A 27,490-nucleotide genomic window follows, 5' to 3' on the forward strand; every position below is an offset into this window, starting at 1 on the left:
GGGTTGGGGGGAGTTAGTTACATAGCTTCTCTACCAGCCTCCCTCAACTCTTCCTTTAAAACCTGCCTGAAATCCACTCCTACCCTCCTGGCCTTTTGGCGACTCTTCCACTTGAATTGTCTTCCCCCATGGCTCCATGAGCCAAAGGCCACCTCCTCCTGGGAGTATTCTCTGGTTTCCCCCCACCCCTTAGTTCTGCTTGACAACTCAATTAATCGATAGCATTTATCACCCCCCCCCCACCTTGTGTTATCTCCACGTGATTGCATGGCACTGTCTGATGGCTTCCATGCAGGCCCTCTTACCTGCCCCAAGCTGCTGGGCATGTCTTCCGTCCACATTACAAATGCACGTGTGCCCAGAAAGCAGGACCATGTGCAACGTTCTTTGTCTTCCCTCCCGTGGCGGCAGACCCTCTTCCCTCAGTTTCGTACAGGGGTTTGTACACGGTAGGAGTTAAAGAAACTCATTTAAATTATTAATGGTTTGAGCCTCTATTGTGTCGCAGGCTCCATGCTGGGTGTGGGGACACAGAGATGGATCTGACAATGACAACACCATGTGATGTGTGCTATGACTTGGGTGTGGGGCAGAGCTTAAGCTGTACTGGAAAGACAGAGAGGCCGTGAACAGGCAGCAAAGGCGGGGGGGGGGGGGGGCGGCGGGGAGGGAAACTGGGAGGAAACAGCACAGACAAGGCCTTGAAGTAGCCCAGCTTGTCCAGAGCCTGGGTCCGGGCATCAGAAAGATTGGAGCTCTGGGGCACACCATGAAGTCGGGGAGGCTGACAGGGGTCTGCTCCGAACCCCTTAAAGGCTAAGGTCGGGATCATTACGCTCAGCTGCAGAAGACAGGAATCGGACAACCTGGGTTCCAATCCCACCTCCACCACCTACCGGCTTGGTGACCTCAGGAAAGCGACTTCGTCTTTCGGAGTCTCAGCTTCTCACCTGTAAACGTTGATAGCAGGGCCTCCCATAAATGGTGACACCCAGCACAGTGCTGCACCTGGCTAGGGTGAGGCAGGTTCCGGGGCCACATGCTGGCAGGACCCCAAACAAGTCTCAGAAGTGGAGTTTTAGAATCAGGGGGCTGCCAGAAAACCCCTAACTAATCAAGGTACATAATATATGAAGGCAATACTTTAAAAATGTCAAAACTAATGCCAAAAAAAAAAAAATCCATGATGAACAACATATCGAAAAATATAAATGAGGACAGGATCCTCCTAGCACAAAGTGGGCAGCTCAAAAAAACCATGAGCTGTGAGTGAACTGGGAGTTCTCAACTTTCCAGGGCTATGGTCTTCCGAAAACCTGAGGGAAACCGGTGGCCCCTCTCACGCGGAAGAATGCTCCCACATGCATCATCTGTGCCGTTTTGGGGGGTGTTCCTGCACCCCTGGGGCTCGTCCACGTGGCGGTTAAGAACGCCGGGTCAACTTGGGGGTACAGGGGTGGGGGGGTGGTTCCACGCGCCGGCCAGCTGTCTGCGGGTTCCCCAGCACCCGGCTAGGCCGCCCTCCTGGCAGCCGTGGGTGCTCTGCCCCCTGCAGGAAGCAGCGCACAGCACGCCGCTTCTTTTTCTTTCTTGCTTGGCTCCCCCCCCTCCACCCTCCTCCCTTGCTTCGGCTTGGGACTTTTCCTAAAGTTTGCTGAAACCAGACACCTTGCTCCACCAAGCCCGCGTGCAGCCACGGTTTAAAAGGCCGCCTTCAGCGCCCCCTCCCCGCCCCCAGCGGAGACTTCAAAAGGCCCGGCGGGCGCCGCGGCCCCAGCACCTATGAGCCGCCCCCCGCGCCCGGAGCCCGCGCCGGAGTCCGAGGACGCAGAGCGGCCGAAGTTCGAGCGCAGGCGGACCGGGCCGGCGGCGCAGCCCCGCGCGCCCATGCCCCTCCCGGTGCCGCTGCGCTCCGAGCGCCCGCGCCCAGTTTAGGGAAGGGGAGCCCGCACCCCCGCCCCCGCGCCCGCGCCCGGGGCTGCGGGGACCCATGAATACAAATGCCGTTAGGCGCCCGAGGAAGGACCGACCGTCCAGCCTCGCAGCTAGGGACCCAGTAAGTGCCCCGGGGCTCCTGGAGCTCTGGGGGTAGCGGTGTGTGTTCGTAAAGGTGCGCGCGTACGGGGAGGGGGGGGGTGCACGTGTGGGGAGTGAGTGCGTTCGTGCACGCTTGCGGTGGGCACTAGCGGAGAGCAGTGTGCAAGCGGGGGTGCGCGCGCGCGCATGTGCACTTGGGGTGTGTATGTGGGATGTGTGCACGTGAAGTTGTGTGAATCGTGTGTGCGGGTGTGTACGTTGGGGGGGGGTGGATCCCGGGAGGCTAGCGTGCATTTGTGTGCGTGTAAGTACCAGTGTGCATTCGTCTGCGTGTGTGGAGTCCGGGTGGCGTTCGAGTGCAATACCCCCAGGGTGTGTTTGTGTGAGCCCGGGGGGAGTGTGACTGAGCTTGCGTGTGAATGAGTGTGAGTTTGTGTCTGAGTTTGGGGTGAGCGTGGATGTGTGTGGGAGTGTGTGTGCGCACTGGTGAACAAGTGGTGGAAGTGGAGGTGGAGGGGGAGGTGGAGGGGGCTTCTCACGCCTGGGTTCGGACGGGGGTGGTGGTTGTGCGAATTTGCTGGGCTTTTGCGGCGGGTTCAAGGTGTGCAGTTGTGCGCTCCAGTGTGGGATCTCAGGAGTCTTTGGTCGCCTCCTGGGGGGGGGGGTGTGTGTCGGGGGCAGGGGTTGTTAAGCTCCCTTTTCTTACCGAACGGACAGGGAGGGGAAGAGGGTGACCAACATTGAACAAGCCCACCCACCAAGTAAGTGTCCAGGGAAGTCAGTTCTCCAGGGCACTCTGAATCTGAGAAGAGGGGTGTGTATGTGTGTGTGTGTCTGTGGTAGGACACTGGTTGTCGCTGTTGTGGCAGTCTGGACACTGAGTGGTGGTCCCAGCTCGGTCCCTGAAACACCGGGTTCCTTTCAGCAGTAGTGTCTGTCCCCTTTCTCCCTCTATCTCCACCCCCCCCCCCCCCCAGCTCGGAGGGACCTTCCCCCCACCCCCACCCCCAGTCTCACAAGCCAGAAGTGCCACATCTCCGAACTGTGCCCGTCCTGCGGTGCAGCTTTGGCCATCTCTTTCCTCTTTGTGAATCTCAGTTTCCCCATTTTTCCTGGGGGAGGGGCGGAGGTGGGGGTGTCTGCGGGGCGGTCGTGGGCCGGCCGAGGCCGTGTACTCGGCTACGGCCGGCAGGGGGCAGCATGGGGCAGCAGAGGGCGGCTCGGCGCGGGGAGGAGAGAAGGTGGAGAGCCACCGCGGGCCGAGACTTTAAATCGCCTTCATTTCCCCCAAATCCTTCCTTTTCCTCTCCTCCCCCAGGCCGGCAGGGAGGCAGCTTCCACCGCCCTCCGCGCGCCCTCGCCCGGCCTCGCTCTGCCTCCGGGGACCGCCAGCAGCCCGCCTCCAAAAGTTTGATCATCTCTCTTTTCCCCCCTGCTTCTTCTTCCTTTTCGGTAGAAGCAGAAAAAGAGCGAGGCAGGGGCGAGCGCGGCGCCGGGACTCCTGGGACCATGGGCCTGGCGCGGGCGCCCGCGGGGCCCCGGCCGCGCTGCCTGCCTGCTCGGGCGCCCCTGGGCGCGGGGCTGCGCTGGGGGCGCGGGGGCCGCGCGCTCTGAGCCGGCCTGGCGCGGCGGGGCGGGGGGCTGGCGGCCCCATGGGGCGCGCCCACACTTGCCCCCCGGGCTCGGGAGCATGAAGTAGGGGCCCGCCATGGGAGCGGGATCGGCGCGGGGGGCCCGAGGCACAGCGGCGGCGGCGGCGGCGGCGGCGGCGCGCGGGGGGTGAGTATGAGCTCGGGGACGCCCCCTCCCCAGCTTCCTGCTGCCCCAGCCCCGGGGAGGGCTGGGGATCCCCGCCGCGCCGGACGCTTCCCCGGAACGTCGGCTTCCTGCCCCTTCCCGAGCCCTTATGAAGCGGGCCACCAAGGGTTAACGAGCGGGCTGCGCCCCCGGCCCGGCGAGGGTTGGCGAGCGCTGCCTGCCCTGCCCCGCTGGCCGGGCTCTGCGATCGCGTTGGGGCGGGGGCCGCGCTGGGGAGGGTCCGTGCAGAGCCAGCCCTGGGGTCGGGGTTCGGGGTGGGTGGTGGCGCCTGGAACGGCGAGTTGGGGGCGGAGGGGGGCTTTTTGGGTGCTCGGGGGAGGAAGGGTCTCCGTGTTGGGCTGTCTCCGTGTGTTCCGGTGGCGGTGTCCACAGGTCCCGGGCTTGTAAGTCAGTCTGTTCTTGTGAAACTACCCGCAAGCTTCTCGGTCTCCGGGTCTCCGCTTCTGCTCCCGTCTCAGCGTCTGTGTGGCTTTGCACGTCCCCTGCTTCTGGAAGTCTCCGCGTGTGTGTCACTATGTTTGGGTCTGTGCGCCTCAGTGTTTCCCTGCTTCTCTGGGGGTTGGGGGGAGGGTGTCTCGGTTCCTGTCACTTTGCGTGTGTGAGAGAGAAAAAGGGAGAGCCTGCATGTCAGAGTAGAAAGGGGCCCTGGAGATGAGCAAGTCATTTCACAGAGGCAGAGACTGGGGGGGCCAGGGAGGGGCAGGGAATCTCCTGTGGCAGAGCTGGGACCCGGGGGCTGGCGGAGTAGTTGTAAAGAGTGAGCGTGTGCAAGAGTGAATCCCTGAGTGTGGGTGTGTGTGGGAGTGAGCGAGGATGGGAGCAGCCCTCAGGGCCCTAGGGACTGTGGCTCATGCTCACTGCCCAGAGAAGCACAGAACTTGCTCCCTTTCTGTCCTGCCCCCAGGATCAGAGGACATTCCCAAGAGGCTGGTCAGGGCTGTTGCCTCCAGACCCCACCATGCCCCGCCCCCTCTGAGCTGGAATCAGGGGGATGATCCCCCCCCTTCTTTCCCATGTCTTGGAAAAAGCTCGCTGGCTGAGATTCCACCACCCCCCACCCCACCCCACCACACACACACACACACACACACACACACACACACAGCACCAGTAAGCACACTGCTGACTCATTTTCTCCAGAAGACCCTGTGCCAAAACAGATGCCAGCGGTTGGGCAGAAAAGTGGTGCCAGGCGAGCACCCCATGGTGGGGCCCAAGCTTTGGGCAAATGGGCAGTCAAGTTGCTCAGAGGCCCAGCCTCTGCCTTGCCTCCCTCACCACAGGGTGCCCCAGATCCTGTGCCCTCTGGTTCTGGCATGCCCTCCAGCTTTGTTCTTCTTTGCCTCTCCCAGACCAGGCTCCATGACCCTATGGAGCACATCCCTGGCCCCGTCTCTCCTTCCCTTTCCTCCCTGTCCTTGGAACAGTCCCCTTCTTGGTGCTTGTGTGTCTTCTGCTGTCCCTCAAACCGTAGTTCAACAGCCATCAGCTCCCCTCGTAGTGCGCTGCACGGGGAGTGGGGGGGGTGCTGCCCTCCCCATGTAACCCACTGTTCGTCTCTCTCGGAGCCCATTCTGCCTGCTACTTTGTTGGCATATTCTCCTTCCCCGTTTCTGGGTGCAGGGACCTGCTTGGTACCCTTACAACCCGGCCCGGTGCACTGACATGCCGTATCAGTGGTGCTGGAGGACTGACCGCCTCTGTGGGGGCAAAACACTCACAGACTCACACTAGTGGGTAGCAGGTTGCAGGGCAGAGGGAGCGCTGCAATCGGCCAGTGTGAGTCCTGACTGCCCCGTGAGCTCGGGCAAGCCCCTGGCCTCTGTGCTTCTCTTCTTTCTTACCCGCCCCACGGGCATCTTAATTCTCAGCTAGCAAGGTTTTGTGAGGATTGATGGGGGGCCATGCTTGTCAAGGGCTTAGAACAGCGCCTGGCATGTAATAAGTGCTCAATAAATGGCAGCTGTTATTTGTATCATTATTCACTTCACCTTGAATGGATGTGTGAGTCAACCGGAAAATTCTGGGCCGCCTCCTGTCCAGACAGATGACCTGTCTGTGTTCCCATGGAAGAGGTATCAGGTGTGAAGAGAGGGGCCTGGGTGCGGCTGTCTGGGCACGTGGGGCCTGGCTGGTCCACGGAGGCAGGTGGGACGGGTCCATCCCCCTTTGCTGTTCTGTGGTCCTCAGGCCAGCTTCCGGCCCAGCTGAGCCCACGAGAGCACAGCCGAGCCTGGAGTTCACAGGCTGCTTTCCTTGTGTGTCTTTTTAGTGCCCTCGGTCTCAGCTCTGAGCTCTTAGCGGATGTGCAAGTTGGTACGGGTCTGTAAGATTCTGTGTGTTCCCAGGTAACAAGGATGGAGACAACACCATGCAAACCAGCTGTAGGTTCTGGCAGCCTCGTGGTCCAGGAGTAGCCACATGTGGTGTGCTGGCAGAGGGCCTTTTCTGGGGGTAGGAGCACCTGGGTTCCCTTCTTGGAGGGCTGTGTGGCCAGGCTGTGCCTCCAAGGTCAGGTTCCCTAACCCCCGGCTGCTGTTTCAGTTGCCTCCTACCCACTCTGGCCCCTGGGCCCTGGTCTTCCCGACATTCTGGAGCCCTGGGTTCACCGAGCCAAGGACCACAAGTCAGTGGTAAAAACAGAAGTTGGGAAGAACAAAGCTCTGAGCCAGCACAGGCACGAAACATTATTAGCAGTAGCCTAAACAGCATTGGAACGGGAGCAAAAGGATCGGCAGGGCCTCCCTCCGGGAGCCAACTTTCCAAGCCTGGAGCTTACTTAGATGGCTTGTTGGCTTCCGAGGCTGCATCTCTGTTCCTGTTGGTAAAGTCTGGGACTCTGGTCTCTGGCAAGTAGGAAGTCCCTGTAAGTCTCCCATTTCTTCTCCATGAGAGACAAGTCAAGTGAGACGGACTGTCTGCTAAGCAGCGGGGTCGGATGATGTGGGTCACTGACATGCTGTGTGGTTTTAGACAAATCGCTTCCCCTCTCTGGGCCTCGGTTGCCCATCTTCACAATGAGGGGGAGGGACTAGAATCTGGCCTCTAGATGATCTCAGAGGACCTTCTCCCACTGTATTATTCCCACTCTTTGCTTTGGCAGTGTATGAGTCAAGTGTGCACAGAATCCAGGTCTGGGAGGTCAGCTGCATTTATCAAGGTGACCGGATGGAGGGGCAAATACTTTCATAACAGGCCTTCAGGGTTGAACTTCTTGAATGGGAAACCATGGTGTTGGGAAGCTTAATTAAAGAACAGGTTCTGATCCCATCGCCCTTGTGAGTCTTCTCTCTCGTGACCTTCAGGGATTAAAAATATTTCCCCCACGTGTATTCTCAGTCTCTCCAAAGTGGTCACCTTGGCATAACCACAGCCATAAAAATTGACTAAGGGCATGTGTGGTTCTTGTCCCCTCCACCCAGCCTCTCCCTATCAGCTTGGGAAGCATCTTGAGCAGGGTGGATATGACACGATACGGCGAGGGACTCCGGGAGTGAGGGCTCGTGCCTGGAAAGCTCTGGGAAGAGAGGGTGGGAGAAAATGGGGGCAGAAGTGAGCTCGTCGGCACACTGGAAAACGAGGGGCAGTGTCCTCTGAGGAGTCATTCTCAGGAAAAATGAGTTCACTGGTCCCCTAAGTCTGGGAACTGCTGCTGGACAGAAAGCACGGTCAATGTCTTCATTGTGGGACGTCTCAGACCCTTTGGTATGCAGTTAGTTGTGCCCCGGAAGTCGGCAGGACTGGGATGCAGCTCTTCCCCAGGGAATCCGGCCCCGGTTTCCTCTAGTGTCTACCTGGCCAAGTGGGAAACAATACTGAAGAATTATGACCCCAGAGCCTTCCCAGGTGGCCTTGAAGAGGTACCTGCCCTCCCTGAGCCTCCGTTTGTGGCACGTCAAACAAAGCCTCCTGTCATTTCTTTTCAGGCCCGACGAGGCTGCCATTGGTTTCAAGCGGACAGGTCGTGTCGGCAGGGCCAGCCTCTGTCCTTCCTCCAGATGACGTCAGGGCAGCTAGGCACTCTGACCTTTAGTCATGGCTAGCGGTGAGCTGGAGGCGAGGTCCGCGGTGGACTGGCCCTGTGAGAAAGGCATTTTCACAGCAATGGCAGCAGATTGGAGAAGATGAGGGGGAACAGAAGCTTATCCAGGACCGACCCTGGAAGAAGGCAGAGGTGGGGAGGGCCTTTGGGGGGGATGCTTTTAAAGTCCAGAGTCCTGGAATGCCAGGTACTATGTATTCCTTCTACAAAGATACGCTGAACGTTTATGACGTGCTTACCAGGTGCTGGGAATACAAAAGTGAACAAGACAGATGTGGTTCCTACCCTTCGGGGGCTTTTTCTGGAAAGGGAAGCAGGAAAATAGGCAATTAGCACACGTGGGATACCTGCTGTGGTGAGGTGCGTGCACCGGGCTGTGGGAGGTGAGGCCCAAGCTGGAATCGAATGCCTGTGTGGGAACTGGCCAGGCTAAAGAGCGGCGTCGGGAGCGCTTGGTAGGGCATGCGAGAGGCCCGGAGGCTGGAGAAGGCTTTCAAGGGACCACCATCAGCATCTGAGGGCTACCGCAGCCAGCTTGCTTTATGCTGCAACTCACTGAAGACCCAAGCCAGCCTGGCTTACGGAAAGGGAGTTATTACCTCTGGTATCGAGAGATCTGAAGCAAAAGCAGCGACAGGCTTGGCTACTTCAGCATCTCAAGTGTCATGAAACGTCTCCTATTTTTCCATTCTGTCATCCTCAAATGCTCACGGAGCTTGTTAAGCTCATGTGCCCAAAATGGCTGCAGCAGCACATCCCCACTCGATAATGTACAAAGGCTAGAAGGAACCCTCTCTGTCCCTTTGCAACACTTTTCCAGGGGCCCTAAGAAGCATCCCTCACATCTTACTGGCCACATTTGGGTCACGTATGCGTGCCTAAACCGGTCACTGGCATGGCAGAAGAAATTCCCAAGATTGGCTTAGACTTACCCAGATTCATCCAGTACCCTCTGAAGTCCGTGCCTCCCTGAACAAGAAGGGAAGGGTAGGTGACCGCCACTGTCCTTCACAGTGCCAGTCAGGATTACTATTGATCATAATTGCAATCAAATTGGAGCAATTGCTATTAAATCCGAGGGTGTAAACTTGTTTTCCAAGGAAGCCCGGGGAGCTGGGAAGAACGTGGGGCTCCAGACATCAGTTCCGGCAGATGGGTTTCCTGGATTACGTGGTTCCCCAGAAACACAGCATCCTAGCTTTCCTCTTGGAAACGGATCCCGGGCCTGTGCATCCCAGCCTTAGCCCTCAGCACCCGCCTGTCTCGGCTCTCTCTGCCTGCATCCCGGCCGGCCGTCTTTGGCCACGTGCTGCCCTCCCCTTGGCCTGTTCAGGGATCAGATGCCCCGGGTGGCTTCGGGTGTCGCCGGTGGCTGCTCCCACAGGAAGGTGAAATCGGATCACTGCCTCTGCCCATCTTGGCAGGAGCCACCGAGCAGAGCATTAACCCTTCCGGGCCCCAGACTTCAGGGGCAGCAATGACTGTCTAAGGAGCACTTCTGTGGCTGGCACCAGGCCGAGCCCTTGACATGCATGAGCTCACTTAATCCTCATGCCTGGCCTGCACCATCGGGAATGTCGGCCGTGTTGCAAAGCAGGAGGCGGGCTCAGGGAGGCTGAGTGACTCATCCAGGGTCACACAGCTGGTAAGCAACGGGGCCAGGTTTGCACCTGGGTCTGCCTGACTCCCCGCTGTGTCCTCTGTCCCTCGGTTTTCTCTCCCCGCCTTTTTCCGTCGGCATGAAGCCAGGTAGGCGGCTTCCTTAGCACGCGTTGTTCCTGGTTCAGGGGTCTTCTCCTCCTCCACCTTGAGTCTAGAGAGGAGTTCTCATCTCTTTTGTCCTTTGAGATGTCAGTCATCCAAGTGCATCAATTCGGTCTTCCCACTGAACTTTCAGTCCTGGTTCTGCTGCCCAGTGGGCCTCAAGATCCTGAGGCCACAGTACAGATGGGGAGACTGAGCCCCAGAGATGGGGAGGGGCGGGCCCCTGGCGGCCCGGTGAGTCAGCGGCAGATTTGAAGCCGGGCCCTGGGTCTCCTGACGCCCAGGGCAGGGCTTCCTGCCCACTCTTTCCTGCCCTGTGACCTTGGGTTATCGATCTGTAAAAAGCCAGGTTGTATTTGGGCTGCGTAGGCAGGTCCGGCCCGCAGGGGTTGCGCCTGGAAACCCGGGAGCGTGGGCTACACCGTGGGGTCCTAGAGCCTGTATCTTGCCTCCACCTTCCATGGGCGAGACTGGGGGACACTGGGCCTGGGTGGTTCCCTCCCATCTCTCCAGCCGGATCCGGGCCTGAGGGTGGAAGCTGATGCCACATCTGCTTGTGTCTTCCGGTCTCTAGGGGGTTTCTCTTCACCTGGATCTTAGTGTCATTTGTCTGTCACCTGGCCTCCACCCAAGGAGCTCCTGAAGGTAATCTTCTCTTCTCTTTGTGCAGGGGGAGACAAGGGAGGGCAGAAGGGACCTGAGAACACAGGGCTAGGAGACGGCTAGGCCCCTCCCTGGAACTCACTGCCTCAGTTTTCCCATCAGTAAAATGGAGCCCATCGTTGGCAAATTCTCTCTGGGCTTGAAAGAATCACATTTAGGGTTTTGTAAGGGGCAGGAAGGACTCAGTGCAGAAATGTGGAAAGCTGACCCTTTCTTTCCTATCCAAGGGTCGGGGGGTCGGGGAACGGGCAGAATTGGAATAAATCACGTTGGTTCAGTCAGCCTCAGTCGTCCTGATTTGTCCAGTGGTTGTACCAAGAACTGCTGAGAGGAGGCACGAAGGCCACAACTTCCTGCCCTTCCCGTGAGATCCTGCTCTTCCCTGCCATCCCTGAGGAGCCGGCCAGGGGGCCAGAGCGGCCGTGGGCAGGCTGCACAGCTGCCCGTGGAAACTGAAACCTCTCCCACATCTGTTTGTCAAACAGCCACGACGCCTCCTAAAATAGCGGCCCTTCCCCTCCTCCACGCCCGCCTGTGTGCCGGGACAGGCAGCCGGGCACTCTCAGAGCCCCTGTGGCCTGACCTGGCCGCCGGCAGGGATTGGGTCCCCGGGAGGGGAGGGCCGTGCCCGGAAGAGGCTTCTGCTGCCCGGCAACATTTTGTGCAAATGTCATATTTTCCGAGCTTGCTGTTTCCCCCACAAAGTAGGTGAACAGCTGTCCAGAGTCCTGAGTCAGGCGATGGGGGGCGGGGGGTGTTGGGGAGAGGCCGGAGCTATGTGGAGCCAGGTTTATGTAATAAAGGGATCTTGCTGCGGCCAGCTGGCTGGGTCCTTCCAGCATGGCGTTGGGCCGTATTCATTCTCCTGTCCCCTAGCGCCTCGCCCCTGGGTCCTGGATGTGCCTCCACCCCACGTTCTCACTTGTCTGAGGGGCTCTAGCTCAGTATAGCACTGTGTTAAGAACAGAGACCCTGGAGCCAGGTGGCCTGGGTTCAGATTCCAGCTGTGCCTTTTATTATAGGCTGTGTGACCTTGGGCTAGTTATTATAGCAAACTTTTCTGAACTTTGTCTGTGAAGGGGGGATAATAAACAGTACCTTCATCATAGATGATTGAGAGGCTCAAGAGAGATAGTACATGTAAAACACTTGGCTCATAGTAAGTGCTCAACAAATCCTGGCATTTATTATTGTTGTTGACTATATCATTTACCTGAAAACTTGGCTAAGAACAGTCCTTCTCTATCCCCTGTGGAGCCCGCAGTGGTCAGTCTTCCCTAAGATGACCACCTCTGCCAGCTCCAGGTGTCAGAGTTCGGGGCTTTGCCCTTGACCTACAGACAGTCTGTAGGGGTGGCCTGGAGACTAGCCAGTGTGGGTTTTGAAAGGACGCTAAGGGAAAGCTCATTGGTGTCTCCTGGCCTGGCCAACTGTCATTTCCCCTGGGTGAGCGCAAGCAGCCATAAGCTTCGGTGTTTGAGGACATGTTGTGCAGGCCTGGGGTCCTCCGGGGGCTGCCAAGATGGGACAAGGGGCGGGGGTGGGGGGTGGCTTCCTGCCCTCACCTCTTCCCTAGCAAGCACCTGCTCGCTTTTAAGCTGTTCGTAGTGAGTAATATTTTGTGATAATAAGAGCGTTTCAGTGATTAAAAGGTGTGAAATACACTACTACCAAGAGAATCTTTGAGCGGTGGTGTATTTCAGATTAGGGTCTGAGGGCAGACGGAGATGGGAGAGAGGGGGAATTTGCAGCGAAGTGAAGGCCCACAGGCCCTACGGACGAATAAGGGTCTTCAAGTCAAGCCAACCCGAAGAAGCAGCCTACCCCTCTAGAGTTCTGAGAACATCGTTAGCACGTCGTGGCCGCTTCCAGGTCTGGTTTCCCTTGTCTTACAGGCAGGGAAACTGAGGCCCAGGGGTCAGGAAGAGACTTGCCCAGAGGTGCTGGTGCAGGCCGTGTGTGAGGATTGGCGAGGAAGACCAAGAACCCTGTGATGCGGGCGTTCTCCTCTGCCTCGTTTTACAGCGGAGGGAACTGAGGCCCAGAGTCCAGACTCACAGGTGGCTTTGTCTGGCTCCAAAGCCCGGCCTTCTGACCCCAGCCCATCTATTTGTCCCTCCGTCCATCCGTCCATCCACGTCACAGTTGTTAGCTCAGGACTAGGGGCCGAGCGCCGCATTCAGCCTGATGGGCACCCCCTGGACCACACTCGGGGTTTAGGTTGCTGAGCTCGGGGCGGGGGCGGGGGCGGGGGGAGGGGAGCTGAGCACCCGAGCCAGGCCCCAGCTCCAGAGGCAGCCTCTCCTTTCTGGGTTGGGGCTCCGGAGCCGGCTTCTGCAGACTCTCGCAGCACAGCCAGCTGAGGGAGGTCGAGTGACCCGGCAAGAGGCAAGGTCAGGAAGCCTTTCCATAAACACCCTGGACGCCCTCCTTTTGCTCTGGCGAGCCCCACCGATGTAATTACTGGGCGGATGTGACCTGGCCAGGCCACAGTAGATGTCCAAACGCTTCACCAGAGGACAGAGCTTGCAGGGACGCCTTGATTGCTTCCTCTGCTCTGTCCAAAGCCGCACAGGGAGGAGGGGAGTCATTGGAAATATCCTCTTCCCTCCGTGTAGATAGCAGCTCCCCCCACCCTGCTCTGGCCAGAGAGAGACCTAGGGGGTGGGCAGGGGGCCGGGGAGGTTCCTAAAGGTGGTGAGACCAGTCAGGCCCACTGGACATCCTTACCAAACTCCTGTGACACCTTCTGCGTTTGACTCTACTATCCCATTTAACAGGCGAGAAAACTGAGGCAGTGAGTCACAAGTGAATTCAGGAAGTTTGGCTCCAGGGTCTGTGTCTTTTTTTTTTAATGTTTTATTTATTTTTGAGAGAGAGAGAGAGATAGACAGAGAGACAGAGTATGAGTGGGGGAGGGGCAGAGAGAGACAGAGGCAGAATCCGAAGCGGGCTCCAGGCCCCGAGCTGTCAGCACAGAGCCCAACGCGGGGCTTGAACTTGGGAACCGCAAGATCGTGAGCTGAGCCGATGTCAGGCGCTTAACCAACCGAGCTGCCCTGATGCCCGGGGTCTGTGTCTTAAACTAGTATATGCATCATCGTCCAGCCAGATAGGGAACGGGTTCCGGCTGTGTACTCCCAGCCACAGGCACGGGCCACAGTGTAGCAATGGGTGATCTGTCCTCACTGTGTCTGTGTGCCTGCAGGGGTCTGGGGCTGGAACAGGCTCTGACCGTGCCCTCTCCTGCCTCTGCCCCCCCCCCCCCTGCAGATGTGGACGTCCTCCAGCGGCTCGGCCTCAGCTGGACAAAGGCAGGGGGTGGCCGGAGCCCCCCGCCCCCGGGGGTCATTCCATTCCAATCAGGCTTCATCTTCACACAGCGGACCCGGCTCCAGACCCCCACAGCCGCCGTCATTCCCGCCTCCCTGGGCACAGAGCTGGCTCTGGTGCTGAGCCTCTGCTCCCACCGGGTGAACCATGCCTTCCTCTTCGCCGTCCGCAGCCGGAAACACAAACTGCAGCTGGGCCTGCAGTTTCTCCCCGGCAAGACGGTCCTCCACCTGGGGCCCCGGCGCTCGGTGGCCTTTGACCTCGACGTGCATGATGGGCGCTGGCATCACCTAGCTCTGGAGCTCCGAGGCCGCACCGTCACCCTGGTGACGGCCTGCGGGCAGCACCGGGTGCCTGTCCCGCTGCCTTTCCACAAGGACCCAGCACTCGACCCCGAGGGCTCCTTCCTCTTTGGGAAGATGAACCCACACGCGGTCCAGTTTGAAGGTGCCCTGTGCCAGTTCAGTATCTACCCTGTGGCGCAGGTCGCTCACAATTACTGTACCCACCTGAGAAAGCAGTGTGGACAGGCCGACACATACCGGCCCCAGCTGGGACCCCTCCTTCCCCGAGACCCTGGCACAACCTTCAGCTTCCAGACCGACCTTGCCCTGCGAGGCCTGGAGAACCTGACCACTGCCGCACCAGCCCTGGGGTCGAGGCCAGCAAGCAGGGATCCCAGGGGGACTGTGGTGCCTGCCACACCCACCAAGCCCCTAAGGACTAGCATCACAGACCCTCACCAGCATGCTGCAGCCAGGGGCCCAGCATGGACCCCGCTGCCACCTGCCAAGCTGTCAGCCGGTGAAGTGCTTCCTCCCGTGCCCCCAGCCCCTCGTGCCGCCTCCGCCACACCTGTCCAGCCATTGCAGAAGAGCACGGCCACCGGGAGCCCCAGACGTCATCCGGCTAGGCTTTCAGCCACTCCTCCTTCCACAGGCCCTGTCAAAAACCCCCACCCCACGCAGAAGGCAGCTCGGCCTTCCTTCACAAAGTCAGCCCCCCCCACCAAGAAGCCTGTGCCATCCACTTCCCACCCACTTCCTGCCAAAGCCTCCCGACCCTCCGTGAGGCCGATCCAGAGGACCCCTGTAACGCCCAGACCTCCGCTACCCGACGCTCAGACCCTACTTCTGGCCACTGGATCCTCCAAAACGCCTTTCTCCCCAGTGGGCCAGAATGAGGCCAAGGTGAGCCGTCATGCCAGTGAGCCAGCCACTGCCCACACCAGCACCCTCAGACCGCCTCAACCCACTGTTCTGTCCCTGTCACCTGTCCCCCGTCCTGACTCTACCGGGACCACTCCACCACCAGCCACATCGTTGCCGCCCACCCTTGCTCCTGGCTCAGGCCCCACCAGAACCAAGAAACCCTCTGGATCAGAAGCCACAAGGAAAGCCAGACCCAAGAGCAACCCCCGGAAGCCGGTCCCCCTCAGACCTGGGAAGGCAGCCAGGGATGTCCCGTTGAATGATCCGACAACCCGGCCTAGCCCCAGACAGTCCCGGCCCAGCCGGCCGACCACCTCGGCCCCGGCATTTGCCCCAGCGCGATTCCTGTCCTCCAGTCCCTGGCCTACAAGTCACAGCTATTCGTTCTTCCACCTGGCGGGACCCACGCCTTTCCCGTTGCTGATGGGACCTCCAGGGCCCAAGGGAGACTGCGGTTTGCCGGTAAGACTGGGAAGGGTGTGCATGTTGTTCGGAGCTCAAGTGGGTGGCAGGGGGTGGTTAGGGCGAGTGGCTACTCCTGGCAAGGGCTGACCAGGAGAAGCAACGTCGAGCCGGGAGGTGGTCATCGGCAGACTCTCAACTCGAACGCGAGTCCCCTGCTCGTCTACCTCTGCTGTGCTCGTGATTACACATCCTGCTGTGATTCATGATCCACCGGGGCAGACTTGGGTTTGGTGGCCACCACCAGGTAAAGAGCCCCCCTGGGCTTTGCTTGGCTCAGGCCCCAGGTCATTCTTTGCTAACCCAGCTGTCAAGGTCAAGTGGCTTAAGGAAAACCACTAACCGACTAGCCCCCAGGTCACATGCTCTCCGAAGTTCAGCTGTCCCGACTCCTAGAGCAGAGCTCCTCCAGCCCACCAGCTTGTCTGGGCGTTTTGGACAAAGGTCGCACATGGGTAGTCCTGAACGTGTTTTGTTTGGCACGTGCGGCATTGTTTAAAAATATTTAACGAGTTACTAACATTTTAAAAATGTGAGAGATTTCTTATAAAAGACCTGACGACTGGCTTCTCCTGTAAGGGGGAGAAACGCAGTGGCCCATGGGCTGTGGCTCCGTGAGAGCTGCCCCTTTCGACAGGACAGGCCTGCTCCTGTGTGCCCCCGTCCCCACGTCTCCCGATCAGGTCTTCCAACCCAGTCCTTTCCCCTGTTTCTTTCACCTGCCTGGATCCTATAGATGCTGGATTTGTGGCCCCTGTAGGCGAGTTTGGGGTGGGGAGGGGGAGGGTGGGCCTGAACAGTCAAGGAAAGGAGAAAGAACATTCCACGTGCAGGAGATGTTCTCAGGGCCGATGCCTGCAGCATGCCTGGGACTGTCTCCAGGGGCAACGACCTTTCTGCAGCTGGAGGCCAATTCCTCTGGGCGGGGAATGGTGGGATGGAGTTTCCAGAAGGCTCAGGCCTCAGCTCTGTTCTCCTGCCTTGGAGATGACCACTGTGTGGTTTCCTCCTTCCTAAGGCCGGGTTTCCCACCAGGCTCTAGTGTTTGAGGTTAGGCTCCCTACAATGTGGAGACAGTGGCAGATGCTGGGAATTCCCAGGCCTTACAAACACACTTAATGAGTTTTAATAATGATTAGGAATAATATTTATTCAGCCTGTCTCCAAGGGGACTGAGAGCGCGATTTTATTATAACCATATTGTAGAACTTATGGAAATTGTATGCATTGCTTTGCAATTATGTCAACGCTCTGCTTAAGTCCTATGCTCTGAAATTGTCAGGGCAGGAAGTTGGGAGCCAAGAAAAGAAGGGGGGACCCCTTTTCAGCCCTTCAGGCTGCTCAGCCTGACTCAGGCACCAGGTGCCTTTGAGGCCTGATAGTTCAGCTTCCCAAGCTGTGGGGGTGCTCGGTTCACCGGCCACGAGGTCAAATGGGGGTGAATTGTCCCCCTCTGAGAGAGGGTGTGAGGCTCAGGGTCTCCACTCCATCCAGTGGAGAAGGCCAACCCTGTCTCCAAGGCCACGTGTGGTGTAGAGAAAGGACAGCCGTGTCCAAGCCTACGCCGGAGCAGGGAATAGTTTTTTAGGGTGCAGAATCTGCCTTTGGGCCTGTCAGATGCCCAGGCTGCATACATTCCCCCGGGGTTTGGTGATGTGGATCCGCAGGGGTGAGGCCTCACTCCAGATCTCCTGGAACTTCCCCGCGATCAAAGAATGTGTGTCCTGAGTGTCCACACTGAGACTCTAAGGCTTAGGGCCAGGAGGCTGGGGGGCTTCAAAGATATGTCAGGCCCTGTCCTTGGCCTTAAAGGAAGATCTCACTGTCTGAACAAATCTTCTGTTTCTATACCCACCAAATGTGTGAGTTACGTGAGTGGCATCTTCCTTTAGGACATCCTAGGAACTGGTTCAGGAGGGCGGGACGTGTATGCGAATCCCTGCTCGCCTCCTGCCGCGCCCTATCCCTGAATCCCACCCTTCCTCCGCTTGGAACCTAGCCTCACCCCAATAGGAGCCACGAAGCTTCGAGAAGCTTTGTCCAGCCCCCTGTGCGGCAGGTGGCAAACCGGTCATTTATATGTCACTGGATACCAGCATTATATAACTGAAGGGGCATCTTTGAGCAGCAGTGGTAACAACTTCTTTTCCTGTCCTCTCTTGTCTGCCTCCCACCCCCATATACATTCAGAAGCCGTGCTGCCCTGGGCAGGGGGCTTAATTGTCCCCATACTGGGGACATGCAGACCTGGGTTCAAATTCTGACTCCGCCCCTTACTAGCTCTGATCCACACTAAGTCTTGATTTCCGCAGAACGTAGGTTAAGAATAGCTCCCATCTCCTATGAGGAAGCAAGTTGGGTGATCTCCAAGGCCCCTTGGAGATCTGTTTTTGCTGGGTGACTTTGGGGGAACTTCTCTCCTCTCCCTAGGGCTGTCTCCCCTCCATGACAGCTTCGGAAGAGCTCCCTTCTTAGAAATAAGTGGCCGTGGGAACTCCAAGGGCCAGAGAGGGGTGGCCGGGTCTGCCTGGTTCTGCGTGGTTCTGGAGGGGCATGAGCCACACTGGTGGGGGCGGAGACTGCTCTGGGCCCCGGGCCTGCCAGCAGTTGTAGCCACTGAGTGAGGGAGCTCTGTGGGAGCCCCAGCAGCGGGGGGAGCATGGAAAAGCTGAGCTGGGCTCCGGGTGAGTAGGGGCGGGGAGGCTGCGGTTCACAGAGACTGCACAGAAGCTGCACAGAAGCCCCACGCCTGGGAGGAGGCGAGTCAAGGCCTTATTTATTCATGATCAGGCCGCTGGCATTTGCACTGGCTTGCACTTTTTTGCAAGCGTCACCTCAGGGAGACCCGGATGAGGGCCTGGCCCGCAGCAAATGCTCCATGACTATCTGTAAAATGAAGGGATGTGATCTTTATGGGAAAAAAAAGGTTGTCCCAACTCCCAGGCCGGGCTCCTTGAAGTTACACAGATCTCTGCTGCTGGTGGGTCAGGAGGCCACATGGAGGAAGGCACAGAGCACAGACTTTGGATCTGGAGCGACCTGGGTTTCAACCACTGCCTTACCCAGCTATCCTTTGCTCCTTTCAACAAATGTTGATTGAGTGCCTCCTAGGTGCCAGCTGCTGTGTGACCTTCGGCAAGTCACTTAACCTCTCTGAGCCTCAGTTTCTGCCTCTGCAAAATGGGGACATGGTGCTACCTACCTTTCCAGAGTTGTTGTGTGGATGGAGATGAGGGATGTAAAGCCACCCAGTACCTAGCAACCCGGTCCCAGCGGGTTGTCGTGGCTGTTTACTGACGTGCTGATGGTTGAGATGGGGGCATCGCTGCACCAAGGGAACCAGGGACGTCTGGACCCAGGAGGGCCTTCATACCGTTGGTGGTTAGAAATTGGGGCTAGATCTTGAGAAATTCACCCATTCCCCTAGTATCACGTAGAGCCCAGGAGAATGAGGGGTGTCTCGCTTTCTCTTTGGCATTTTGCTCTTGAGCTCCTACTCTGCGCCAGGCTCTGTGCTAAGCAGTGCGCATGCCGTGTCCTGCAGCTCCAGGTGGGGAGCAGGTAATTGAGGAGAGGTCAAGGAAGGGGCTACTGACAGAGGTGTGGGCGGCATCAGAGGAACCCACAGGGGCTGGCGAAGCACACAGGTCTAGCCTGAAGGTACCAGGGGAGGGGAAGGTGTAACCAGAACCCGGTGAAAGTTCAAGTGTGAACAGCGGTCTCCGGTCCCCACGGGAGCAGGGAGAGAATTAGCCGAGCCCACTCACTCTTCCTACTTCTCAGTCTCTTGCTGGGGCTTCCCGTTGGCCAGACCCGGCCAAAGGCACATAGCAAGAAAGCCTAAGGGTGCAGCCTGTGAAAGCCAGCTTCCTGGGGCACACAGTAGATCTGGGGAGCAAGTGGAGAGTAACCAGCACCCACATACGTTGTATGTTGGAAGATGGGTGTTATATCCCCATTTTACAGCTGGACAAACTGAGGCCCGGAGGCACGGCGCAGAACCACACTGAGAAGCCCCGGCCCGGAAGGCCCTTCCCTCGGACAGAGACTGGGGGAGAAGGCTCAGAGCCCTGAGCGCTATTCCTGGGAATAACGGTGCGCTCAGATGGCCAGAAATGGGAGGCCCCTTTGGGGTCCCCTGCCTCTCCCTGTCCGGCTACAGGCACTGAGTAGAGGCGCAGAGACTGAAGAGTCCTCACGCAGAGTCACCAGCAGTTAGCAGCACACGAGAGACCGGACTCGGGTCTCCCAGATCCTCGGCCTCTGGAACCTCTCTGCTCGCTGCCAGGGGCCCTGCCAGCCAGGGCGGACTTCTTTCTGCAAGGCTTGGCAGGAGGGCGGTTGCAGCTGGACATCAGAGTGGACTTGTTCCGTGGGATGGGGTTCCCCTAGGTCTGGCTGTTGGAGGCCACGACCCTCAGGGGAAGCCCAGAGCGGCTGCTTGTTTGTTTCCATGGCTCTGTTTGTGCGAGCCCCCAAGCCCAGGCCTCGCTCACCTCCCCCAGGCAGGCCTGTGGCCCCCGCTCCCCTCCCCCTCGGCTCTGGGCCCTCTCAGAGGCCCCGTTGTTTGCGGCGTGGAGTGGAAAATCCCACCCCGGCCCTCGTGAATCATCCCAGAGTCACCCGCTCAGGCTTCAGGCCCTGGAAAGAAATGGCAGCGTTTTTCCACTGCGTGGAGAAAAGGCAGGGTCTCGGATCAGGCGAGAGGGGGCAGGGGGCGCCCACCCTCGCTTGCCCACTAACAAACTAACAAAGTAAGCACTGAGCGGGGAAGGGTTAGGCCTGTGGCCGCGGCTGGGCCTGGGTTGGTAGAGGAGAGCCAGGCCAGGCCCGTGGCCGGGGGCTGGGCTGCCATGACACGGAGCTGGGCTGTGGACTGACATCACCAGGCTGGGCTGTGGGTCCCAACTGGCACTTAGAGTCTGCTCTGCAGATGTGTGGGTGAGGTCAGACTCCCAGCCTGGATGCCCCTGTTTCTGGGGCAGAAGAAATGCCAAGAGGGAGTGTCCGGGCCTCCACAGCAGTGGCCCTACCAGGGTCCCTGAGGGAGAATCTCCCTCCCTGGAGCCCTGCAGGAGCCCTGCCTCGCTGGGCCTTGACCTTCTTCTCTGTGAGATGGGCATGGTCTCCTCCTTTCGTCTCCTGCCAGATAACTGGAGAAGGAAGTCACCACCACCCTGCAACTCAGGAAGTACCCCATGCTGGGAAGGTTCTGGGATGCTCATTCCACGGCTGCCCATAGAGGGGCAAGCCCTTACCCAAGTTTGCACACCTAGTCAGAATATACCCAGCCGAGATTCTCTGCGTGGAAGCTCCCAGGAGAGGAGAACAGAGCCAATGTCCTGGGCTGAGTCCCTGCTCCGCCTGTTAGCTGTGTGGCCTTGGGCAAGCATTTTGCCACCCTGAGGCTCTTTTTGGTGTCTCATCTATGAAGAGGGCTCTGCAGTGATAAGGATGCCTGGAGCAGTGCTTCACTGAGCCCCTGCATTTCCTTTTAATTCTGGGTCACCTGGAAGAACAGGGCCAAGCAGGGCCTTCTGGAAAGGGAAATCTTTGCTCTTCCTGAAAAACAGATGCCAAGGAGGGTGGTTTAAAATTCGGAGTTGGAGAGCATCCAGCAGCTCGCTTAACAGAAACAACAGCTAACTTTTTGGGCCTTAGCTGTGTGCCAGGCACCAGGATTAGCACTTTTTATAGATTATCTGTCAGCAAGGTGCCGTCATATCCTCAGGGGGCCCTGAAAGCCACACAGCTCGTAAGCAGGGGTGCCTGGTGTGAACCCAGGTCCCCAGTCTTACAACGTTCTCTACTCTTCCCCTGGCGCGGGTGGCCGGGGCGGGGAGGGGGGGAGCGGTGGGCGGGGTTGTGGAGCGGAGCCTGGCCCTGAAATCCCAAACCTGCAGAACTACATAGAAGGGCTCTGGATGGAAGGAAGACAAGGAAGACGGCTGCCAACTTGGTCAGAGGTCCCGGGAGGCTCCGAGGTGTCCGGGACTTGCCTGAGGCCACGCAGCCACCCGCTCCTCCCTCCCCCCGGGGCTCTTTCCAGTGCCTCTGGGGCCTTGGTGCCCATATCTGCCTGTCTGGATCTCTCTTCTGATTTTTATTCATGGACGAGCAAGCACGTGGCGTTCACAGGCCAGAACTGTGAACCGAGCCTGCCCAGCGTGAGATCTGGATTAATTACCAGCCAAACCGTACTGGGTTTTCAACGCTGATTTTAACTCCGGGCAGGAAACCTGGAATCTCGTTGATGGTTATTTGAAACAAATGAATTCCCCAGGCCTCACACATCCTCGAAAGCCAGGCTTCCTTCGAAGGTTCTGTGTTCAGTTCTTCACATCAGGCACTCAGTTAATCCTCATTTATCCCTTCAGGGTAGACAGAGCCGTAGCTATTGAGCCCATGGTGAATGGGAGCAGGTGGAGACCTCAGGAGTCTCCAGCTAATAAGTAGCAAAACCAGGATTTGAACAAAGGTCAGCCCTCTGTTTAGTAAGTCTGCTCAGCTGCCTTCTTTCTGTGCTACAGAGTTAGGCCTTTCTCTTGTGGGAAATAGGGAGCCATTGAATGTTGTTGAGCCGCGGAGCGCCTTGGGAAGATGAACAAGGCTGTGTAGAGGAGGACAGGAGTAGAGAGAGGGTGGAGGTGGGGAGACAAATGAGGGCATGGTTGCAGGTTCTCGGGGAGCAGTGATGAAGGCTGGACCAGGCTGTGACCACTGGAATAGAGAGAACGTTTCAGTGATGATTATATGCCAGTCACCGTGTTAAATGTTCACCATCTCTCATTTCATCCCTGTGACGATCCTATGAAGAGGCTCTTATTGCCCCCTTTTATAGGCCATAGGCTGGTTAAAGAACTTGCCCAAACCCAGCTGGTGAGGGGCAGCATGAGGTTTGAACCCAGGCCTGTCTGATGCAAAAGCCTTTGCCTATACCGTTTATGCTGCACTGCCGCTCCATGGTGCAAAGAGGCTTTGTGTGACCTTGGACAAGTCCCTTCTCTGCTCTGGCTCTGCAGAGAACTTGGCTGAGCTCTGAGGTCCCTTGCTGTTTTATCTTATCAAACATTTAGCTGAACCCTAGGGGGGGAGAGAGAGAGAAATAGTTCCTCTGAGGAGACCATGGTCTAACGGGAGTGATAGGCTTCTGGGCAGATAATTCCCCAAACAATATGAAGCCTTTACAATAGAGGGAAAGAGGGGACGTGACTCAACCTGGGGGAGGGATCAGGGAAGGCTTCCTGGAAGAGGTGACAGCCTGGATAAGTTAGCTAGGCAATAAAAGACGAAAACTTCAAAGACCTAGAAACAGCAGCTGCAAAGGCCTGAAAGCCTCAAAGAGCATGAGTTCCTTAGGTAGGGACCTCAGAGGACCCCTCTTCTCAGCCGCTGGGTTTCCATGCCCAGAGCTCTGGACAGGCTTGTTGAATGACTGCTTGAACTCATTCTCCGCTGCCACTTCGCACTGATGCCATCTTCTTGCTTTTTTCCTCAGGGTCCCCCTGGGCTGCCTGGGCTCCCTGGACCCCCTGGTGCACGGGGGCCTCGGGTAAGTGATCACACACTGTCCTTGGGAGCTCTGGTTGGCTCTTTGGCCTGTATCCCACAACCCCCAAGTTCCAGCCTCGCTGTGTGTCCTCAGGCTGTTCCCCGTCCCACGTGAGGACCCATTTTCCATTTTGCCCATTGGAGTGTACTTAGGGCTCTTAGGGGGCACCGTGTGGACGGGCGTGGTGTGGGAGAGCAACGACCTCTTACAGGCTCTCAGTTGTTCATTGTGGGTATCACCCGTGGCAGCCTGGAGTGGAGAAGGGGTTTCTGCAGACCACACGTCCTGAGCTGATGGGTTTCGGCATCCGTCCAGGACAAAAGCTGGCTTGGGAGGACATGACCCTCACATCCATCTCTGCAGGCACCTCTGCAGGGCCTGGGGTGGGGATACCGACATAGGCAAGGTCGGGGGCGGGGGAGCTCCCCATGCTGAGAGGTCTCATCAGAGGCTGGAGGATGGCTTGGCTGGGCTGCAGTGGCTGAGATGAGCTAGCCTGAGCCTTGGTGTGAAAAACCGCTCCTATGTGTCATACCTCCTATGTCACTTAATGCTGCCTTGTTTGAGCCCCTCTCCCCTAGGACCCCCATGGGCCAGTACAATCGTTCTCCTCTTAGGGACGAGGAAACTGAGCATGTAGGAAATGGAAGAGCCCAGGATGGGAGCCCAGGCTCTTAACCATATGCTGGGACCCTTGGGGGTTTCTCTTGTTGAAAAATCTGTCCTTTTCCCAAGAGGGCTCAGACCCATGACGCCTGGCACCTGTGCCTAGGCTGAATCAGCCTTTCCCACGCTGGGTGCCTGGCAAGGCTCTGGCAGAGACAGCTGCCTGGGGCATATTTTTAGCTCTGAACCCAGCGGATGGTTCTGGTTATGCAATTACTCGAGCCCTAGTTCCCTCCAGACCTGGCCCTGTGCTCTCTGGGCCCAGGGCTCTGGAATCTGCTGTCTAAAGCAGCATTTCCTCCTGGCTCCAGAGTCTCCATGGAGCATCTACCCAGAGCTGGGGACCACAGAGGTACCAGGGATACTGCTGGCCACAGGGCCTTGCAGCCTGGGACCAAGAGGAGGCCCTCTGACTTAGCAGGCACCTTACCTATCCAAACCGCTCCTCTGCACCTTCGCTCGGGCTGTTCTCTCCACCTGGCCCCGGCGACCTGGTGTGCCCTTCTTTGCAAGCTCCTCCTCCATCCCCTGCAGAGATCCAACGCCCCCACATTTTCTGATGACTGTCCCCTTCTCGGAATTCCTGCAGCAATTTATCTGCCTTTCTGGATGGCACAGATCACTTCCGAAAAGCTCACAGAGACTGCTGAACTGTTGACCGAGCTACATGTGCATGACCTCACCCTCCTAGTCATCCCGAGAAACAGGTTCCAACAGTGTCCCCATTTTACACGTGAGGAAAACTGAGCCTCAGAAAAGTTGTCACTTTGGACAAAGTCAACCATAGGGTAAATGTCAGAGCTAGGACTGAAGCCGGGCAGTGTGACCCCAGAGCCTAGGATGGTAACAATTTATTGCACTGATTTTTCTCTCTACTCAGTCGGGCCCTTGTGGGCCAGAGGCAGGCCCTGTTTTTCTCTTTCTTACACAATGCCTCTCAGAGTGCCCTGCATATAGCAGGTGCTGGCCAAATGTTTGCTGAAGAGTTCTAGGCCGAGAGTTAACACTTCACCCCAGAAGCTGTGTGATCTTAGGTAAATCTCTTCCCTTCTCTGGGCCTCAGTTTTCCCATCTCTAAAGCACGGGGTCCTTCCAGGATTTTCCAAGGCATTTCCTTAGAAAGGTATTTCCAAGGTTCCTCCCAGCTCTGAAATTCCATGAGTGAGTGAATGGCTCTCCTGACATCCTTCTTGGGCTCTCTGTGTGCTCCCCTCCCCATCATCCTGTTTCTAGACTGGAAATTCCATAGATCATAAAATTCCAGAGATAATAGAATGTGAAGATTAGACAACCCCAGCTCCTCTCTCCACAGATGGTGGCTCTGGGGCTCAGGGAGGGGCAAGGCCTTACCTGAGGTCATCCAAAGCTCAGTGGCATGCCCCTTCCCAGCTCCGCATACTCCCCCGGCCCGCGGAAGGATGTTGGGGAATCCCTGGGCCCTCCCCACACCCGGCTTTCTGGGCTGCGGCATTTATAGAATTGGTCTGCTTGGCTCCCAGTCAACTATGTGCTGCTTCGTTTCGCTGCAAGGCAGTGGCTGGAGAGGGGAGCAGAGGTGGGGGCGGGGAAACAGGAAGAAGCCCCCACCTTCATAAACTGCAGATGGGGTAGCCGAGTGCTCCAGGCCACCGTCTTTGGGGTAGCTGGGGGGCACAACTGGGGAGAAGTGGCCACTGTTGGCCTCCCACAGCCCATGCCTGGTTCTGGAGTGCTGGTCGGGGGCCCCTCCTGAAACGCCTTTATGCAACTTAGGCCCAATTCAGGCTGAGCCCTGAGGTTAGACCTCAGAAGCCTGGGCAGCGGTGAACATCTGAGGTCCTCCACGTTCCTTGGAGACCACTGGGCCCTAGTTACTCCTAGGACTTTTGGGGAGAGCAAGGCTGGGGAGGGGGAGGGCTGCTCACAGCTAGTTCCAGGTCCTGTCACTGCCAGGTCACATCCATATGCCAGGAGGCGGTGCTCGGGGGCATGCTTACGAGGGCTGGAGAGCTGCTTAGTTTAGAGAGAGGGTCGCCCGTGACACCCTTATCAATTCCTCAGGCTGAGTGAGCTTCTGAACACTGTTCCTTCTCAACGTGTTCAGAGAAGGGGAGGGTCCCCGTTCAGGCGTCGAGGAAGAGGGAGGTGCCGTGGTTGGAATGTGACAGGCTGCAGCTGGAAAGTTGGCCTCCGAGAGGGAGGAAGGAAGCAAGTTCATACACAGCTAGCCAGATGAGTCAAGAGGGGCCAGGGACAAGGGCAGTGTGTCTAGAAGCTGGTGTGGTGGGGCACCACTGGGCCTCTCGAGGCGCCTCTCCCCACCCCCTCTGCCCCCAGATTATTCCTGCTAGACAGAGACTCTCGGGAATTACCTGACTCTTAGGGCTCTGTTTCTATTACTGGCTGCAAGACTCTAACCCAGGGCCCTTGCTGGAGAAAGTAGACATAACAGGTTCCAGCTGTTATATGGGATTCAGATATGACCTGGGAAAATCCAGTGCCATGAATAAGCCTTAGACCTGAAGCCAACAGGCCTGGGTCCCAGCCCTGGCTCGGCCATCGCTCTGCTGTGTGACTTGGCCAAGACTCTTTGACTCTCTGGGCCCGGTCTTCCTAGCTGCTCCAAGGCCCCCAGAGGACCCGTAAGCTCAGAGCGTGTAGGAATCTAAGGGAGAGCTCTCTGGCTGGGCTGTGGCTCCGGAGGGATGCACCTTTGCTCGGGAAATGCCACATACTCCCTTCACTGAGTTCTCTACTCCAAAGGCTCACACAACAGCACGGTTGGAGCCGAAAGGGAGCAGCTCGTTTAGGCAGAAGTCCTAGACGATCCCCGGGAGGAGGTAGCATTTGAGCCAGGCCTTGAAGGATGGGGTAGGTGTCAGCTGGGGATGGATGGGAAACGCATGCCAGGTGATGGGAACAGCACAGGCAAATGTGATGAGGCGTGGGGGAGGGAAGCAAATAGAGAAATGGGTTTTGAGCCCCGGAAGCCAGCCTGGGAAGGGCTGCGGGGCCAGGTGGAGAGAAGGGGGAGGCGGCAAAACTCCGAGGTTGAGGGCTTGAGCTCTGAAGCCGGACATCTGAGGATGAGCTCTGGCCCTGCCTCTTAGCGGCTGAGTGACCTGAGAAAGTTCTACACCTCTCTGAGCGCCGTCTTCAAAATAGGAATAATGATAGCTTCTACCTCGCAGGTTAGTAGAGTAAAACGAGATGATGCATGGAAAGTGCTTAGTGTAGGGGCAGGCACTGAGGGGGCCCTCCCTAAGAGCAGACCGCCATGATAGTCCGCTGAGGCTTGGCTCGGTGAGAAGACCCAGAAGGGGAGGGGGAATGTGCCGGGCATTGCTGTGGGAGGTGCGTGACACCCATTTTCCTCTCACTTCTTTGTTTCTTTCCCCTTTCAGGGTCCTCCTGGGCCTTATGGAAACCCAGGCCTCCCCGGCCCTCCTGGAGCCAAAGTGAGTGTTTGCAGTGGGGTCTGCAGGTCGGGCCAGGGAGTGGGTGCTGGGGTTGGGGCCATGTTTGGGGTGCTTCTTAGGGGCTCCTGGTGGGAGGGCCTCAGTGCCACAGGCAGTCCCGGAGCGCCTCCCAAGTGCCGGGATGGTGACACAGTGGGGACTTAGGAGTAGAGCTTCTGGCTGGGGGCGGGGGGCTAGGGAGAAGAGGACAGCTGCCACCTACAGTCCTCAAAGGAGAGCAGGAAGAAGGGTCATTTGCTGCTTAATAGGGCGGACCCGGAATGTCGGACTAGGGATATAAGTTTTATGGGTCGTAAGACTTACCCTGTCCGTCTTTCAAGCTGGGGAGGGACATGGTCATGTTTGAGGACGATCAGTGTCATATGGATGTTGACTGGAGGAGGGGACCAGAGCAGAGGCAGGGAGACCTGGGGTGGTACAGGGGAGGGATGAGGCTAGCCCAGCCAGCCTAGGGATGTGTGAGGAGGGGAAGCGGCTACAGTCA

At 57.9% G+C, this 27,490-nt stretch overlaps 1 protein-coding gene across 4 annotated transcripts in view; it reads left to right on the forward strand.

Moving 5' to 3' along the window:
• The first annotated feature begins 1,882 nt into the window (after positions 1-1,882).
• The window catches only part of COL27A1 (collagen type XXVII alpha 1 chain), a 140,573-nt gene continuing 114,965 nt past the window's right edge, over positions 1,883-27,490 (forward strand). For all 4 annotated transcript variants that reach the window (XM_043566323.1, XM_043566324.1, XM_043566326.1 and 1 more), the window contains exons 1-5: positions 1,883-2,056; positions 10,236-10,306; positions 13,598-15,330; positions 22,829-22,882; positions 26,932-26,985. In XM_043566323.1, coding sequence (XP_043422258.1) covers positions 2,001-2,056; positions 10,236-10,306; positions 13,598-15,330; positions 22,829-22,882; positions 26,932-26,985 — 1,968 coding nt within the window. In that variant the 5' untranslated portion in view covers positions 1,883-2,000. The remainder of the gene's footprint in view (positions 2,057-10,235; positions 10,307-13,597; positions 15,331-22,828; positions 22,883-26,931; positions 26,986-27,490) is intronic.

The sequence above is a fragment of the Prionailurus bengalensis genome, chromosome D4 (genome assembly GCF_016509475.1).
Source record: "Prionailurus bengalensis isolate Pbe53 chromosome D4, Fcat_Pben_1.1_paternal_pri, whole genome shotgun sequence".
Classification (NCBI taxonomy): Eukaryota; Metazoa; Chordata; class Mammalia; order Carnivora; family Felidae; genus Prionailurus; species Prionailurus bengalensis.